This window comes from Parasteatoda tepidariorum, chromosome 1 (assembly GCF_982258835.1).
Source record: "Parasteatoda tepidariorum strain Cologne lab strain chromosome 1, Ptep-v5.0, whole genome shotgun sequence".
Taxonomy (NCBI): Eukaryota; Metazoa; Arthropoda; class Arachnida; order Araneae; family Theridiidae; genus Parasteatoda; species Parasteatoda tepidariorum.
Genome location: NC_141755.1, coordinates 29,398,337 through 29,417,981, shown reverse-complemented (window position 1 = coordinate 29,417,981; position 19,645 = coordinate 29,398,337). Strand labels below are relative to the sequence as shown.

The following is a 19,645-nucleotide window of genomic DNA, read 5'->3' as shown; positions in this document are numbered from 1 at the left end:
AAGTAGAATGAAAGCGTAAAATTTCAGATTTGCCCTAAGAATAAGCTTAATGTTAAAAGTCGTATTAAGTTTTAAGTTTGGCAATACTTGAATAGAAAATAGCCTCAAGGCAATCGTGGCAGCAGAAATCTAATGTTTTTGTTTGTATGAATGAAAAAATTGGGAGTTAAACTGCATTTAACCAAATGTTGTAGATGATTTTATTTATTCATGGCCTTAAAAATGATGACTCTAAATTCTATCGATAAACAATTTATAGATGACAATATGCTTACAGATGAGGATTTTCTTTGCGGTTAGTAACCGGCCATAAGAGTGATGCTTTTTCACTTTCATTTTATATCTTCATATAGTACAGAATTTCGTTTTTATTCTTAAATAGTTCTATCGAGGAATATTATTCTACTTTATTTTAAATTGAGCTGTAATTTTCTTTTTAGTTATTATTTTACCTTCTTAGCAAAACATTTAAATAATAGTTGCTTTTTATTAATCTATTTTCTATGGTTTTGTGTGAACCCGTTTAGTTTGAAAAGAAATATTCGATAGTCAGTGATAAATCCTTATTACATATCTCTTTATTAAAAAATTAATAAAAGAAAAAAGCTTAAAGTATTTTATATGTTTACATTTGACAATCAGGAGTCTGTCCAGATATTTTGTGAAAGGTCCGTTTTTGTAAAATTGTGAAAAAATTACGCGTAATTTGTGAATATAAAAAAACGTTAAGTCACATTCTTTCAACCAGCTTCCGCTTTTGTGAATCTGTGCAAATAGGGTCCTGTTATTGCAAAAAAAAATTTCAAGGAGTTTTTAAATTGTAAATAGATACAAGATTATGCTCAACGTTGTAAAATTATACTTAAAAAAATTAAATTTTCAAAAATAAACAGCAATTGCTGCTACTAAATTACAGATGCAACATACAAATGTTTTGTATTTAGCAAACACAGAATATTCATTTCGAACAAATAATGGAAGAGGCGCCTGCCTCTTCCATTACTTCAAAACTTAGTTCGTTTACATCTGTCTTTCTTTTTTTTTTTTTTTCCTGGGAAGGGTTCATTCGATTAACAAAACAATAATGAAGATAAACAAATTTGTGAAGGGTCGGATTAAAAAATAAATTATTTTGTGAAGGGTCCGTTTTCAAGTTAAAATATTTTGTGAAGGGTCCGTTAACGGACTCAAATTTCTTCTAAACAGACCCCTGACAATATTTTCAACGTTGAAGCTAATCATAAATTTTATGAACAATTACAGTTGTGAAACTGAAGTGCCAGCTATATTTTCCCAAGCGAAGCCTCCCTGCAAAACTTCTGTTATAACACATTTAAATGAATTTCTATAAGCAAATAAACTTTCAAACAGGGTTTGCTGGTTTACATTTTTTGATTTAAACCATTGTTTAAACCAGTTTTTTTTTCTTATTGTAAAAAAAATAAATAAATACAACCAACCTAACTTAGTTTGGTCCTTTTTTCTTTTAAATGAAAAAGTAATTTAAATAACTTAAGTTTTAATTATTGACAAAAATACATTTAGTTTAAATGAAACCGTAGGAAAAATAGTAAATTTTCTCATAAAAATCTTTTTTATTTTGAGTTTAATTGCTTATGTGAAGTGTTACTCTAAAAGCAAAAATGTGGTATGAAATTTTTAAAAATTATGAATTTTTGCTCTTCTTTTATATAATCATAAAATAATTACCATAAGTAAATTTAAAGTCAAATCATAATGTCTAAAATTTTTATAAATAATAATAATGCCCAGACCATCATCATATTCATATTTTTTAAAGTTATTCAAAAAATTGAATTATAAAACAAGTTGAGATCAAAATTTTCACTGTTTTTTAAATCTTGTTAATTATGCTTTTGACAATAACAAACATAAATTTATGTTTGCAACAATCAAAAGCATAAATGAGAATGAGATCCATTTCTGAATTTTAGTTTTCAGTTTATTTTTAAAATTTTTATGTAATCAGCATAAGCAAACAAATCATTATTCTATACACACAATATGTTTTTATTGATTCAAATATAATGCTTCTATGTAAAAGAGTGGAAATTTAAAATTAACTGAATATATTTTATTTAATGCTGCATTATAAGCATATTGATATGATTAAAGTTTCATAGTGTTAAAAAAAAGTATTCCATCCTTTATTTATCATTGAATCATTAGTAGTGAAACACCTTTACTATTTTATATATACACATAACTATTCAGCCAATTTGTAGTTTGTGGTATTTTTTGTCATTCCAATATTTTTGAATTGAAAAATATATTGCCTTAAATTTTTAATGTTCAAAATTTAATTTGGGAAAAAAACATGATCATTTTATTAATTAAATTGAATTGCAAATTAAATTCAAATAATTAATAGCATTAAATAGTTCTAAAGAGTAAGATTTTTCAGATATACTGAGAACTCATTCTTTTACACTTTACTTGAAATATTCAGCTATTTTTTTTTTATTATTATTATTATGTTAGCATCTTTTGAAAGGAAAGCATGTATTTTAAATTGTGTAATGATAATATTAATTAATAGTTTTTATAATTTTTTTTAGCTGATGATTCTGTACAGTTGTCTTATGAAGATTTAGAAGTTTTAAATGAAATATCTCGTCATTATCAGGTATTGCTAATATCTTTTATGTTGCTCATTTTTATTTCTCTATTATGAATACTCCTAAAGTTACTCAAAATTTATGTATGGTCAAAAAAAAAGTATTAATTTTTGAAGGTGGTTTTTTAAAATTTCCTTGATCTAAAGCAGAGGTCGCCAAAATGGTCTATATAGACCCCCAAGGGTCTATTTAACAAAAGCAGGGGTCGATCTGAGACAGGGGGGCGAATGGGGGTCGATCCGAATCGGAAGGGTCAATTGTGGGTCGAAAAAAGAAACAGTTCTCAATACACAAATCACACATACCTAATTAAGTATCAGGGATGAGATTTTTCCGCTTTTTAGCGGATTTCCGCTTTTTTCATTTTTATCTCTTAAATTTCAGCTTTTTTATCAAAAATTCAGATTTTCTAAAAATTTCATTTTTTTTAATAAGTATTCCGCTTTTCCAGAAAATTCACCGATTTTCTAAGAGAAACAGAAAATTCAAACTACATAGCTACCAATCCTTTGTCATTTTTACTTATTTTACCTATTTTCTCCCCTTTTACACGCAGCAGATAAGATTTTCCGAATTTTTTACCCGCCCTCCAGATAGATCCGATTTTCGTAGTTCAAACGACGCTACTTCTGACAAGCCTTTTAGAGGTCCCAAGCCTGGAATCTGCTAATATCTCGATTCTTATTCACACGATTTTAATATCAAACATAGCTTTTCATATTTGCGTGTTGTGATTCTTATTCACGCGATTTGAATATTGTTCGTTGCGATTCTTATTTACGAGATTTAAAATTCGATATTGTGATTCGTATTTACGTCTTTTTAAAAACCTATGTAGCGATTCATATTCAAGCAAGTTTAAAATTCAATGTGTTGATTTGCTCATGCGGTTTATAATATCAAACATTGATTTTCGTATTTATACGTGATTTTAAAATAAGGCATTGGGATTCGCATTCACGCATTCTAAAAGTTATGCATCATAATTCTTATTTATGCAATCTAAAAATTACGCATCATGATTCGTATTTACGCGATCTAAAAATTATGAATCGTGATTTGTATTTACCGTTTTAAACATTCTATATCCCAGTTTGTATTTTCTCATTTTCAAAATCGTATATCTAGTTTCATATTCATGTGATTTCAAAATCCATAATTGTTATTCATATTCACGCAATTTTAAGATCAACATCGCGATTCTTGTAAGAAGTAAATTTTTTTAAATTAGTTACTATAAAGGTGACTGTTTTTCTAACGACGATTATTAGTATATGTAAGTGTTACAACATCAGAGAAACTGGAAGGGAATATATTCAAAACTTACATTCTGTGCTTGCAAAGAAGAAAAAATAGGATTTGTCACAAGATGTTTGAAGATGGACTAACGACTAAATATAGCAAACATAAAAGATATGGCAAACAAAAGCAATCATTTAAAAAGGAATTTAATTTTTAAAAAAAATTTGGGGGAAAAAGATCGTCAAAATTTTATTTATAATTGCTGTTATTTATGCTATAAAATGCAAAATTCTTATCAAATAAAAAACAATTATCTAAACAGTTGCTGATTGTCATGTAATTTTTCTAACTAAAATAGCAATTTTTGTATGTTAAGGAGTTACTATATATTTCTACCTCACTGTTATTGATATGTTTCAGAGGGCTGTAGTTAGATTAGACTACAATATGAACATAATGATTTGGTCCATTGTTGAAAGTTTTTTTTTCTCAATATAATTTAAAAAGTAATATTACTGATATATTTGCTATAAATCACATAACAGTATTTATTAAAAGAAATGAAATATTAATGTATATTCTCAGTAGTTTTAATTTGCTAAACCAAGTAGTTTTTCAAGTAGTAATTGTCTCTTATGTGAACTGAGGAAAAATATAATTTCCAACTTTATTTTTTCAATTGGTAAATTTTTTTCACTAAATGTTAAGTATCAATGTAATCGTTTCTATAATAATAGATTAGTACACAATTGTATGTCAACACATTATTTATTACCTTAAACTGTCTGGAATTTATTATTAAAGGGTTGCGCTTGCGTAAAATTTACTATCGTGGAAATTCAGCTTTTTTGCGTTTTGGCTAATCTCATCCCTGAAGTATGTAAAATTTGTGATTTTTTTTTATAATTGACTCAATATCAGTTTCTTTGTAATACATAAATTAATAAACGTATATTTATTGGGGTGAAACAAGTATGTACGTACCACCGCGCAGTGGCACGAACTCAGCGCAGTTTATAAGTCATATGCATATATGCGCTTGTCCAAATGTCACGTGTGACGAGCATTGACGTTACAAATGCAAATATCATATGCAGTTTCAACTATCTTTGCAAACTGTGTTGAATATTTGCAGTGTCATTATTGAAACTTTTGTAGTTTTGGATAATTAGTTATTGTTTCGATAAAACCATTCGTTTGGTTTAGATATCAATTTTAATTATCAATGCACAAAAAAGAAGGTAAGCATTGATGATATGGATTAGTACAGCCCGCGACAAAACTATAGCACACTTTGTATTTTTTTACAAAAATTACAAAATTGACCAATTTTGACGAAAATTAAAATTGACCAATTTTGAACCCAATAAAGCGAAGCTTGCAAAAAAACACCAGGCCCACCCATCTTATTGATCAAGAAGCAGTAAATCTTTAGTTACTTTACTTATTATATCTACTTATGCATAATTACTTATTATTTAATAATAAGGTATTTAAATTTCAATATTAATATATTTTTCATAAAACTATTGTTACATAATGTACTATTACTTTAATAAATGTTTAAAATCATAAAATAAATGTACAAACATAGTATCTAATAGAGTTTTATTTTAATTCACAGAAAATTACTTTTGCGGGGGTCGATGGAGATTTCGAAAAATTATATAGGGGTCGATAATCAAAAAAGTTTGGCGACCCCTGATCTAAAGTATATTTTAAGATTTATTTTGTAGATTTTTATTTTTGTTAAAGATAAAGTTCAAAGATGTGTTGATAAGTGTGTGTATTCATTTTTAATTCTTATTAGGTTACAGTAGAAAATATATAATTACCACTATAATTCACAATAGATAAATGTCTGTGAAATGTTACCATCATAAATATTATCTTTATTTTACATATTACATAAAAAAATATGCAAAAACATAAAATGTGTTTTCTAGACAAAGATTATTTTCAAACAAAAACCTTTGGTTTGTAATAAAAGATGGTCAATATGTAGTCAGAATGTTGATTTTAAATTACATTTTTTAAAATACCTGTAGCTCTAGTTTTTTCTCTCCAGAAAGTTGATATAGCAAAAATATAGGAGGAACTGAATAATTATTAGTAAAATATTTTTATTACTGTAGGATTGTTTTATTTTAGAATTTTTTAAGATTAGATTGGAGAAACAAATTTTATAAAATTTACATTGTCTGAATTTCAATTATTCCTATTTGAATTGAATATTGTAAAAGCATAATTAAAATTTTCAAATACTAGTTCAAAAACTTAAGAAATTTATTTCTTACTATTATTAATATTTGTTACTATTACAGTACAGTACCCGTTATCCGGAAATCAGAAAACCGGAAGACCAAAAAACCGGAACGAAATTCGATAAATTTTCCCGCCATTTTTAAAAAAATTTTTTTTTTTTTCCTCATAAAATTTTAGGATTTTTCTTTCCTTTTTGAAAGATGTTTACTTTACCATCATTTTGGAAATAATCATTAATGTATTACTTCATCGTTTTTTCTTCTTTTTAAGATTATTTCCAAATATTATTTTTTTTCATTTGGATTTAACTATAAAAAAATGGCTTTTTGTAGCGATTCAGAAAACCGGAAAAATCAGTTATCCAGAATAGCGATGGTCCCGATCGTTCCGGATAATCGGTTCCCTACTGTACTTTAATACAAAATTTGTCTTAAGAGTTTGTGCATTGTTGATTTTTAAGGAAATGATTGTCTTATTGTTTTCACATATTATGTCCAAATAATATAAATAAATTATTTATAGTTACCGTCAGCTCAAGATCAAGTCAAAAATGGTGTTAATGCATCTCAAGATGATAGTTACTGTAAAAGTCTAGATGAATTTTTTCAAGATTATATTACAGATGAATCAGAGAACTCATCCCTTTCTACAAATTTTCCTTCTGGAAATCAAGATGTTTATGCTCCACAGGTTGAATATTTTATGTATTCTTGTAATTAATTTGTTTCTATTCACTGTAAAAATCAAAAGCTTTACTGTTGAACCATGTAAACAAATTTGGTATGGGTGGAGATCACCCCATCATGTGGTCCGGAGATGATGTGCAAGTCTTTAACAAATATTTCCAAAATCGTACACAGTGCTTATAAATTTGTTTACCAGGTCTATGATGTAAAATATTGCCTTCCTTTATAATATTTTGTTTGAAAAGAGAATCAGACATTAATTTACGGGGAAATCTGCAATAATGCTGAAACAAAACCACTTGGATTTATGATAAAATCCTCATGAACCATGAGTGGGGTAAAATTTGATAAGTGTGTCATGCATATATTGTATTAGAATATTGAAAACCATATAGAAACATGTATCCAATAACAGAACCACATAAATTGGCAATGGAATTGTTGATAGTGAAATCATCGAATTTATATATTGTATTTAAACTTATGATATTTTGAAAATCATGTGGAAATACGTAACAAAAAACTATAGGGAAAAAGACTGAATTATTACAAATCAAGTGCTTCAAATTAAGGTTGTATCCAAAATATTGCATGTTATTAAATGGTAAAATATTTTGATGTTTTTTGCATTAATATGTACCTTTAAAAGTAGATATAACTTATGCACATGTATAGCTTGAACTTTTTTATTTTTGTCTACAAATTGCATTGTAATCTTTTAAATATTTTGCTGTGCATTCTTTCAAACCTCACTAATTTATATCAGTGAGATTTGGGGAAAAAAAGTATTAATAGAATAAATTTTGAAAATGTAACAATTAAAGGATAAAATTGCCAAATTTTAGGTTTCTAGCATAATATCCTTAATTTGTTAGAGAGACACACAAATACACACGTTTCTTCTTATTTTTAAGAAATGAAGTGTTTTAAAAATTTATTACAGTGTCAAATAATGTAGGGCAACAGGCAGGCTTTTTATAATAATAAAAAAATTTCTTTGATAGAGGTTTTGATAATCCAGATTTAACTGTACTTACTTGTAATGTTATTGAATCTTTAAACAATCAATTTATAGTTATGATTTAAATTTTTTTATTAACATCTTGGATTTGACATTTGTTCCTGTTATAGAGTAACACTTCTGTAATAAGCATTCCTGATGAAAATCAATGTTATGAAGTTAACAATAATGGAGCTGACACACCACCTCGCACACCATCTGAATCTTCTGATAGTAGCATAGGATCACCCATCAGCCAGTTTCATCAAGAACCTGTCATTGTTTCTTTAAATTCTCTACCACAGATCACATATGTTTTACCTAGTAACAATCAAGTGACTATCAAATCATCAAAGCCACCAATTACAATAAAACCAAAACTCATACAGAGTAAAGCACCAGCCTATTCTTCAAATGGTACATAACTATTTTAAATCTAATTTTTATATTTTTTTTCCATTCTTGAAACATATTGTGTAAACAACACGAAATGTAAGGTTGCATATCTCATTATTTTATGAACTCTATTGCAAACATTAATTTTAGCTTTGTGTAGAAATAAAATTTATTTAAACAGTCTTAATCTATAGTAAAAAAAAACCTATCCTGTTATTTCAGGTAATGGTAAAAGATTTAAAGAATGATAGTTTATTAAAATTCTACAACATAAAAGAAAAAATAAATTTATTAAAATAAAATCTTGTATAATATAGAATAATTAGCATTTTTTATTTTGTTTATTTTAAATTATTTTTCCATTCTTTGACAATTTATGATAATAGAAATAAAGAAAATATGTGTAGTGTCTCGATTGTTTGAGTTTTTCATATATTCGAGTTAGTAAAAAAGTCAGTCTTGCTCCTAAATAATGAAAATCGTACTCACAACACGTGGCCCAATTACTAGATTGGTTTTATGATTACTGTGACTAAATATTGAAAAATGATATTGTGTGTTCAACTCTAAAATATGTGAATAATGTGTTGAAACAAAAAACATTAGGCAATTATTTTAAAGTACAATTAACCTGATGCAGTAATGTAATGAATATTGTAATTTGTTTTAATGTAGTAAATGTCGGTTTAATGTTGTAAAATAATCTAAAAATAACCATTTTAAGTAAAAAATCTATTTTAGTTAGTCTTAAATTGAACTTTTGACATTTCAATGGAACTAGGAATTTCAATACCATATTTAAGGAAAATTAAATTTATCTTAAACTTATAATGCATAAATGTGTTCTAAAATAAAATATTTTCGAATTTGCTCTTCAATTATCAAAATTGCTGTGTGCCAAAATTTTTTATTGAATAAAATACTTTTTTGTTTGAGAAAGTTACTAGATGTTGTGTTCAATAATGGTTATACTATTTCAGACCAGAAATAAAATCTTAAAATAATGAAGGAGTTGATATGTTTTTTATTGGTTAAAGTTTAATTTTAAAATTACAACAGTTATTAATATTTTTGATTTGATAAAGTATCAATCATTATATTTTCTTAGTTATCAGTGCGGCTACTAAGGAACCATTAGTAAAATTACCTTGTGGTGTTTTTCAAGTAAAGTCTCCGACATCACCAAGTTCCAATCAGAAAAGATGTGATATCAGTGCAAACAAAATTAAAAGAAAATTATCAACGGATACAGAGCTGATTGGGGTAAATGTACACCAGTGTCTTTTCATTACAAACTTAAATCCTCTATATTTGAATTTGAACTGTCTTAGTTTATAATTGAATTTATCACTGTTGTTTACTTTACTCATTTTTTATATTAATTTTTCTTGTACTATGTGTTAAAGAAAAAATGAAAAGCTGTTTTCACTCTTGACATTTAATTAGTTTTTATTTTAACACAAATGTAGCTTTGTGAAATGGCATTAAAGAGGCAGACCAGAATTATGAAAAACAGAGAATCAGCTTCACTATCAAGGAAAAAGAAAAAAGCTGTAAGTATTTGTATGAGATCTAAAAATGGCTTAGTTGTTTCAATTTTCCACTTATGCTATTTTTTTCTTATTTGCTTAGTATGTTGAAAAATTAGAAGCAGATCTAAGTCAAATTACTGCAGAAAATTCCTGTTTGAAAAATGAAAATAATCAATTGAAGCTTAAAATCACTGATTTGGAAAAAGAGGTTATTTTACTTTAATTATTTCATCAATTTGAACAAATTTTAAATTTAAAGCAATTTGTATTTTCCTATTTTTTTTAAATTTTTATATTATAACAATATGTACATAAAATGTTATTTATTATTGAAATTATGCTTTTACTTATTCCATGTTCATGTTTCTAAGCTTGTATTATTTTACGTAAGTCATTGCTTTCCTCATGGCGCAAATCTCACATACCCCTTTATTAAATGCTAATCTTACAAACAAGTACAAAGAGAAAGACAGATTTTATAGTTGCAGTTTAAAAACAGAATTCTACGGTTAAATTGAAAAGAAAAATGCACTGTTGAGAAACAAAGCATTAAACAGTAGTCACTAATCACAAACATTTCCCTTTTTTGTTTTCTAATTAAATTCTCAAAATAATGCCAATTAGATCAAATTTTTTGATACAAGAAACTAGTATTTTTGAAAACAATCTAAGTGGGCTGGCTTCTTTAAAATCCTGAGTACCTAGTCACCACATTTCATTCAAAATTGTTGCTGACGCCCAATATTTTAAAGTAAAATTTGAAAAAATAAAACTAACTTATAACCTAATTAAATTTTTTTGGGAGAAAAAGAAAAGATATCCGACCGGATGTGTTGTTGCAGTTTAGCTCATATGATTGATTGTCTGTACCGTAAAATTGTATATCATGCATCAGCTCACTTTTTTTTTTTACATAGGTTTTAATCAATATATTTTATGTAATTTCATAAAATGAAAAAAAAATGTGCTACTTTTAGTTTTATAAAAATATGTTCTAAAAATTCGTCCTGGTCCCTGAAAATTTGAAACTTTGTATGTTGGTATTGTTGATATCAAAACAGCATATGTAAAGGGCCGATGAAACAATTCGGAAAGAAAGATACAGGAACAATAGATTGAGATTTTACTGTAACCACTGCAAGTTTTAAAATCACTTCCTTCGTGGTAGTTTGGCCACTATAGTGCTAATATGTGATCATAAGTGATCAAAATAAGAAATAGTTTTTTTTAATGTTTATTTTCTCTTCGGGAAAGTGAAATAATAAACTTTAAAATTTTTGTTGTTGATAATTATGCCAATTTATTCCTTTGCTTTTATTTTATTTTCCAGCTGTCAAAATTAAAAGCTGCTTTTTCATCAAAAGCCTTAAAAAAGACTGCTTGCTTCATGGTGGTTCTCTTCATAATGACTATTAATTTAACCCCTTTTAAGTAAGTTTTACTTTTGTTATCATCTCTGTTATTTTATGTTCTTAAAATAATTTGTTTTCTAAAACAAAGAAAATTGCCATATAATAATTAGTTTGTGTGTTAAATAGAAATATTTGCATTATGCATTAAAATATTAGCATTTTATACAATTGTATTTACTTTTTGAAGTTAAGAGTGATTGAGCCAACTGCATCTGTATTATTTAGAGTTCCATAATCCAAAAAAAAAAAAAAAAAACCTGGGAATTATTAGGTTACATTTGTTGAAAGATAGTTAAAATTAATTTCTTAAACTTTTTTTTATCTGATGCCACCTTTAATTTATGAAAAAGTAGTCTCATGTTTTTCAAAAAAGCCACTGTTTAAAGCGCTACTACTCGCTGGTATTAAAATTTCCTAACTATTATTATAGTCTTTTTAGTGTATTTAATATTTTCTGGTATGAAGTTATGCATACCTAATGTAATAAAAATTAAATAGAGATTTCTTATAAATAAATATATTATTTTTATTTAATTTTAATTTTTAAGATTTTGTAATAGTAGTAGTTTTGTAATAGTTTTTAAGATTTTCTTTCAACGAAATTACTTTCCCCAAATTAGAAAAAAAATGATGAACTCTCATCTAATGTTGATATTTATTTAGCAACATATTTGACAAAGTTCCAGTTGATCCTCAGAAATCTGTTCTCGAAAACCATAGAGTTGGTAGGATTTTATTATGGAATGAAGAAAATAGAAGCAGGGAACTTAATGATTCAGAGCATTTTTTCAGTGATCGCTACATAGAGGAAGTTGATCCTTCTTATATAGTGTCTTGGGAAAAATCATACAATTCATCTTGTCATCAGTTCATCAACAAATCGGAATCTATCAGGTAAAAGAAGAAATTGATTAACTGTGCAACATTTTATTTTTTTAGTTTAAAAATGATTATGTTTTTTTTTAATGCAATTCATTTTTATAATCAGTTCTGGTGTTTTAAAATTCAAAAACATATTTTTGGGCATTGTATTTAAATTTTATAAGTTTTAAGTTCTGCTAGTTAATTTGAAGTGCATTTTAAAAATTATCATTATGGTTATTTTCTCCAGATTATGCAATAAGAAGAAATCTCTCTCCAAAAATAAGTAAAAATACTTCTACCATATTTTCAAAATTTATGAAGTAACAAAATTATTGTTCTAAAGCTTTTAATACTATACTTTGTAAGTTGATAGGAAACTGTTGGTTTTCTGATTTTAAAAAACTTTTGGTAAATTTAATTCTTATATTGTCATAAATTAATTTATCATTAAAGAAATAGTAATAAAGATTCAACCTCAAAACAATATGCTGCAGTTGACAAATTTCAAATTGCCCAAGAAATTAAACTGGATAAAAAAAAACTATAAACGCCTTTAATTTGTTGCATGTTGTATTTTAAGTTTCATTTTAATAGTCTCAAATGCAATTTCTTAAACTGATGATCTCTGTTAATTAAATTTTCATTAGTGCTTAACTAGATCAAATAAAGTTTAGGTTTTTATTATTAATTCTGTAAAAAAAGGAAATACAAATTTTATCAAAAAGCTGATCTAACTACTTCAAATTCCTATATTTACTCTAAGCATCAGAAGTTTTTTTTTAAAAAAATTGGTGCTAATGAAAGAGAAAAAAATAAGAAACTTAAAATTTGTTTCAAGAATTATTTATTTTGCCTAATGTGCTATATTTTATTTGCTAAGAACATATTGTTACGTATTTTGATTCATTGAATTTCATTAACTTAAATGAAATAACCAGTTTCTATAAATTAATTATCACACAATTAGAATTTATAGGTGAGATTACTTCTAATCCTTGAGGAAATTTGGATTATACATGCCTATCTTCCTGTATGTTTCTTGCATTTTAATTATTTTTTCAATTCAATTTATTATTTTGTCTTCATGGTTTATTGTAATTTTTCAGAACATTCGTAGAATTAGCATTACAAAATCAACAAATTATCAAAAATTACTGAACTTCTTTTTCCTAAGTGTTCATATAAAAAGCCATTACTGTAAGAAAAAAAAACTTTCATAAAAAATATTTTCAAAAACAATTAAGAAATCAAGTAATTTTCAAAAACAATTTTTAAACTTGGAAAAATAAATGATTTTCACTGGTAATGAAGGTTTTATCTCGCAATTAGCAAGAGTAAGGTAAAACACTAAATAAAGATAAAAATGGTGAGTAACTAACTTATAATTTTGCCTTTAGCCATTTGTAAAATAAAAAAAGTAACTTTATTTTGTTGTTACATTTTATCTATTGTAAATTTATTTATCATAAATGTTCTTGCTTTGTAAATTATGACAGGTTAGAAAAAGATTTGCTAGGATGGGTAAAACGAGTTGAGAAAAAACAAAAGCAAACAGAATCTAACTTTAAAACAGATGTTTTTGATATGAAATCTGCTCTTCCACCTTTGCCTAAGCTGCATTTAAAACCTAAACTGGCTCGTGAAAACAGCAAGGATATATGGTTAGTAAGATTTTTATTATTTTCAAACAACTTTTAAGAGCATATTGATTTCTTATTCCAGTTTCTGATTTTAGGGCTAAAAAGAAGAACAGAAATGAAATCTTAATTTATCAGACGCCCAGAAAAGCATATGAAGATTTTTTTGATGCCATTCATAGACGTGATGATTCTTTTTACTTTATTTCTTTTTCTGGAGTAAGTTACTACTGTTTTTAAAAATATCTTCTTTTTTTCTCTATTTATTTAACTATACAAGAGTGGTTATAATTTCTAATAACAAAATAAAGTGTTTCTGTGCATATCACTCTTGCTACTCCAAAACTATCCTGAAATATTGGACAGTGCTTGAAAGGGGTAATTTTAGCTCTAGATCCTTAAAAATTGTTCAAAAATTTCAGTTTGATCATTCAGGAAAGACATTTGAAAAATGGAATTCTTTCATTTGTTACTACTGTTTTCATACCAACTAAACTATGCCTTAAATAAAACTGCAGATGATTCTGATTTATCAGAAATTTTTTAAATAGCATCATTGATGACTGCTAGCTTATAGCTCTCATGAAACAAAAAAGAAGTTTACTGTACAATTTTTAATATTTAATTACTTTTATTTGTCATGTCAGATAAACTCATCTCTGTTTCTGCTTTTAACAATTATATCTTCCTTAATGATTATCTAACATAATGAGAATAAAAATTTCTGGAGTGATTTTTTATTTTTTGAAGCTTGTAGACAAAATATATAACCACTGTTTAAAACTTTGCAAATCGTTAATTAGTGTTTGTCATCAAAGTGTGAGCCCCAGCTCGTAGGCTGGAAATCCTTTCCCTAGTTGATAGTCACCCCTATGTTTATTTCAATTGTGAATTTTTCTTTACTGTAGGATCACCTTTTGTTACCTGCAATTGCTCATAATCAAACTCTAAGGCCAAGAATGTCTTTTGTAATGCCTGCCATGACTTTGAATGGTAATATTATATTTTGCTATATCTAAATGTATATATATTCTACTTTAATTATACACTACCGAAATTAATAAAAAAAATGAAAATGTCTATACTATTTAAAAATCTCAGACTAGGCATTTTAATCAAATAAAATGGGACAGTTTTTCTAAATTTATTGTTGTTATCGTAATTTATTAATCGTATAAAGCACAAATAAAATCACAAAAATTGACAACTATTGTCTTAGTTCTATGAACAAGATTTAATGATATGTTAACATTAGAATTAGGAATGGAGCCAATTTGGCCCCTCTCATTTTTTATTGGCTTGTAATTTGAAAAATAACTTACTGAATGCACTGAGTATTTCTGACTTTTCATTATTTGATCCAATTTAATGCTTATTTAATCATTCATGTTTTTGCTCTACATATGTATAGAACCTTATATCTACAATGACTGGAGGGGCTTGGGGAACCTTAGGTATTGTGGCAGGTATGCCATAAACCCCAAGTAGTTTTCAGTGTAAGGTACCTCAGTTTCATTACAAAAAAACGACAGTATTTCAATATATCTGTAAATATTATTTATAGAGAAAAAAAACTGATTTATCTAAAAAGCTAATGTATATGTGAAATTGAAAGGTCAGTGTTTTGTTTAATCAAATATTTTCACTTATGAAGTCTAATAATATACCATAGAATTTCGAGGATCAAGTCTATGATATATTTTTATTAGATTAATTACTATACTGTTCGAATTAGTTAGGACAAATGTAAAAAAAGTGATTTATTGAAACTTTAGCTTTTAATCATTACGTACCTTAAGTTACATTGATACATGTCTGTATTAATATGAAGTATGTCCTCCTTTAGCAGATATGACTTCAAGAACACGTTTTGGCATTGATTCCACTAGTGTAGCGTACATGTTCTTGGCTTCATCGTCGTGGAACCATACTTGAATAGCACTTTTTATCATTTGTTCTGCTGTCGTGCAATTCATCTTGGCTAAGCGATTTTTTAGAATGTGCCACAGGTTCTGAATGGGATTTAGGTCTGGTGAATTACCAGGCCAATCAAGCACTTTTATTTTGTTTTCTGGCATAAAATTCTGGACCAGTTTGGAATTGTGACAAGGGGCCAAATCAAGTGGAAACACTAGATTTCCCTACACCAACTGCTGAAGCGATGTCTCTTACAGTCATAGAAGTGTGTTCATTAAGAGCGATAATTTTAGAGCGCTTCCTCGGACTAATATCAATCTCTTATAAGCACATAACTTGTGTTAGACTAAACTCAAAATTATAACCACCAGTTTCCACACTGAAATGCTCACAACTGAACTACAAATACACTAAAAAAAAGTCAGACGAGTAAATTATAGTGAAGGCCTATCCGTCACCGCAGCTCAAGGCAGATATAACTGGTTTGAAGCTGTTCGGGACATCACTGGCAATCCCATACCAACTAAAATGAAAAAAATCTTGCTTGTCCCAATTAATTCGAACACTATAGTATGATTATATTTTAAGATTTTAGATGTCTAATTGATCTGCACACAAAAATCTTGCGAGCAAACCTGGCTCCTTCAGTCTTTCTACCAATACAGCATTGTTCACTATTTCTAGTATTAACTCATATAATATAGCTATTCTGTATTGAAGCATGTCTATGGGTGTTTAATTTCACTCATGTTATTCTTATCTTCATCAGATATTTCCTTCCCTAGTTCAGTGCAATTATCCCCAAAAGAATTGCAAGTAGTACATTTCTTTTTAGATTTGTAAAAATAACTTTATAATTTGTAGAATTATCTATTTTCATTTTCAAAAAACAAAAAAAATTGCTAGTGTAACTTTTTAATTATTAAAAACAAACGAATTGATCACAACTGTGATTTTTTTCCATATTAATATTTTGTTCCATTTTCAGCAGCAACGAGGATGCTGCCTAAAACTGTCATGGCAAGGAATAACTGTTGCAAATTCTAGGTAGTTTTGATAATAGCATATTATTCACAATAAAGAATCAAAACAGAACCTTTAGAAAATGCTTAAATGCTTTTCATTCTTTGTATTTTCAAAATAAGCATTGAAATATTTTTATACTTTCAAATAAATATTGAAATTTTTGAGTCAACGAAACAATTTAAAAGCGCTGAAATATTTGAATGCTAGCTAGGATTCTTAAATTGCCATTACAACTAATTCTTTGACCTGTAGTATATATATCAATGGATAGTTCCTAAATTATTTGTTATTATAAATTTGTTTTGTTGTTTTTTGTAATTTTATATATTAATTTACTGTTTTTCTTTATCAATTCTGTTTAGATTCTGTGGATTCTGAAGATTATATTAGTATGATGCAAATAGACTGTGAAGTTATAGACACTAAGTTAGTGTCAATTAAAGAGTCTGTTATTCCTTCTCATTTACGACAAAAGCATAATAACACGTCAAAGCCGAGCTCAAAAAATAGGTCTAGATTCACTCTAAATAAAAATTCTAAACAGTTGCACACCACCAGAACAGTGAACTCATCGCGGTAGATATTTTTCAGCTGCTGAAACCAGAGAAAAGCATTTCAAAATAGCATTTTACTGATAATATGAGTACTGCAGTTTTTTTTTCATTCGCTCTAGTAGTGTGTTATGTATTATCTATTATTACACATAATATATCAGATTTTTTATGCAAATTGTTTTTTTTTTTTGTTTTTTTTTTTTTTTAATATTTCTAGCCTTCATGTGCAAATACATTGCCTTGTTGATCTTCAAATACTTAGGTTATGCTATATTGATATTTTAATTTTTGCTAATTGATTTCTCTTCTTGAGTTTTATATTTTTCTGTTGTACTATTTACTTTCCAAAATGCATTTGTCTGATATGCTCCAGTGGTATTTATTTGTTGCCCTGTTCAGATGTGCTTTCAACTTAGTTGTAGTATTTCAAAATAACTTTTTAATAGTGAGATTTGAAAGAAAGCTTAGCTCACTTATTTAGACTTTGAGCAAAGCTCAAGGTATGTGATGTGACTTTAAGTAAATGAAAAGTGTCTGCTTTAGTAATAATAATTTATTATCACCCTGTTGTAATAATGTACATTACAATTTGTTACAATTACAATTTATTACAATTTTTCATGACAAGACTTAATAGTAAAATGCATATTCACCTTGACAACTTCAATTTTGTCATTGTTTAAAAAATAATTTAAGCTACCATCTAGAGCAGTGGTTACCAACTGGCGGCCCGTGGGCCACATCCAGCCTGTGAACTAAAATATATTAGTTGTCATTTTTTGCGGACAATTTTCGTTAAAATTCTATATGGGTTTAAAATACTTTTCTTTCGTTAAAACCCCTAATTTCTTCGTTTCTGTAAAATTTAACATGCTAATGGCGCCAACAAAAATAAAATTATCAGGTTTTGCATCCAAGAAAATATTTATTCAAATACAAAAATCGTGTATGTTGCTTAAAAATTTTCTTAGAATTTTAATTAGTAATTTAATACGCTTGTTTTGTAAAACTTGATAAAAATCTGACAGTAATATTTAATGTTCCTTCAAACATAAAAGAGTCCTAGATAAAATTTTGATAAAGTTGCGGCCTGCCATTTGACTTGTGTTTTTAATTGCAGCCTCATGCAAGTTGGAAACTCCTGATCTAGAGCAACAGTTCCCAACTTAGGTGTGATTTCTCCCCTCAATGGGTCGATGAATATACAAAAGAAAATAGAATAGAAGAAGAATAAAAAAAACTAGAGAGAGTTATGTGAGGAAAAAAACTATTAAAATTACCTCATCCTAATGCCCAAGTGTCTATGACAGAGATTGACATGAGAATTCCTTCCTCTGCTTCACACAGATGCACTTTTCTGCATTTGACTTTCAAGCATGCTGGCTGAGTGTCTTTTGCTTTTTTTTTTTCCAACATAATTTTTTTTTTTTTTAAATCTGCCTTTTAGAATTTTAAGCCTCTGCGATTTCAAGCGTTTTTGAAGAAAGTTCATCGTTTTCAAATTTCCTAAAATGAGAAATGATTAGTTTTCATGCCTTTTTCTATGTATGCAAACACAATTTAAAATAATATCCACTTGATTTAAAATCACACATCGTGTTTCTTATTTTCACGATAGTATATCATATATCGCTTAAAAAGCCAATATTATGATCGTGTTCTTAAAAACATATATTTTTCGAATTTTTTTTTTTTTTTTTATCTAACTTATCCGTGTGGTAGCAATCAATATGTATTTTCATAAAAATTAAATCAGCTTCAAGAAAAATCTTATCAAACAAATTTGACCAAATAGATGTGGTGACAGAATAGATTAAACATGTTGCGAAAGTTAATTAACTGCTTGCTGAAAATCCGGCTAACGAATATTGAAATAGAAAACACAGACAAAAACAATCATTCGTAGTTCAGATAAAGAATCAAGAGTTTTAAAAAAATTAAAGTTTATGAACTTTCTCTTCATATTTTGGGATGAATGGAGGTCTGTCTTCCAGATCCTCCCAGAATTAAGAAATAGTTTGAACGTATGCTTGAAAGCAGACCACTAAGGAACATTCATGCTTTAACTGAACGCACAAGGCTGTTAATCTAAAGATGAACAATGGTTTTCAAATTTTAACTATCAATGTTTTCAATTTTCACAGATTCCGATTATATATATATATATATATTCTCCTAGTTTTAATTATTTTTCTTTAAATATCTGTTCTTTTTGAAAAAGAAGAAAAACTTTGAAATTCAGTATTATCCATGCTTGCTAGTGACAACTCACTGTTTTTTAAGAAAGAAAAAAAGAGGGGGGGGGCATGGGAAAAAGTTTTTGAACCACTGCTCTAGAGCATTTTTGTTACAACATTCAATTAGAACTTGGTTTGTGTAAACCTTTTCATTATTAAAAATTTTTCCCACCAGTGTGTGTGTGATAGTTTATTTATATTATCAAGTGATTTTGTTTAATCATAAATGCTTATTTCT

At 27.3% G+C, this 19,645-nt stretch overlaps 1 protein-coding gene across 2 annotated transcripts; it reads left to right on the top strand.

Annotated features, from left to right (window-relative positions):
• The first annotated feature begins 73 nt into the window (after positions 1-73).
• On the top strand, positions 74-19,375 carry Atf6 (bZIP_ATF6 domain-containing protein ATf6). Of its 2 annotated transcripts, XM_043050186.3 has the most exons (13): positions 74-295; positions 2,580-2,647; positions 6,669-6,836; positions 7,964-8,249; positions 9,337-9,491; positions 9,698-9,781; positions 9,861-9,968; positions 11,091-11,191; positions 11,836-12,066; positions 13,533-13,697; positions 13,772-13,892; positions 14,582-14,666; positions 16,979-19,375. In XM_043050186.3, the coding sequence occupies exons 1-13, from the start codon at positions 211-213 to the stop codon at positions 17,194-17,196; spliced, it is 1,875 nt and encodes a 624-aa protein (XP_042906120.2). In that variant the 5' UTR covers positions 74-210; the 3' UTR covers positions 17,197-19,375. The 2 variants fall into 2 exon arrangements, with proteins under 2 accessions (XP_042906120.2, XP_042906121.2); XM_043050187.3 differs by lacking the exon at positions 9,861-9,968 and having other exon boundaries at positions 79-295; positions 16,979-18,385.
• The last annotated feature ends 270 nt before the right edge of the window (positions 19,376-19,645 follow it).

Coding starts and splice junctions, on each gene's coding strand:
- Atf6 (XM_043050186.3), top strand. CDS start 211: ATGGCCTTAAAAATGATGACTCTAAATTCTATCGATAAACAATTTATA. Junction 8,250..9,336: donor ACCAGCCTATTCTTCAAATG/GTACATAACTAT, acceptor ATATTTTCTTAG/TTATCAGTGCGGCTACTAAG. Junction 13,698..13,771: donor GAAAACAGCAAGGATATATG/GTTAGTAAGATT, acceptor TTCTGATTTTAG/GGCTAAAAAGAAGAACAGAA.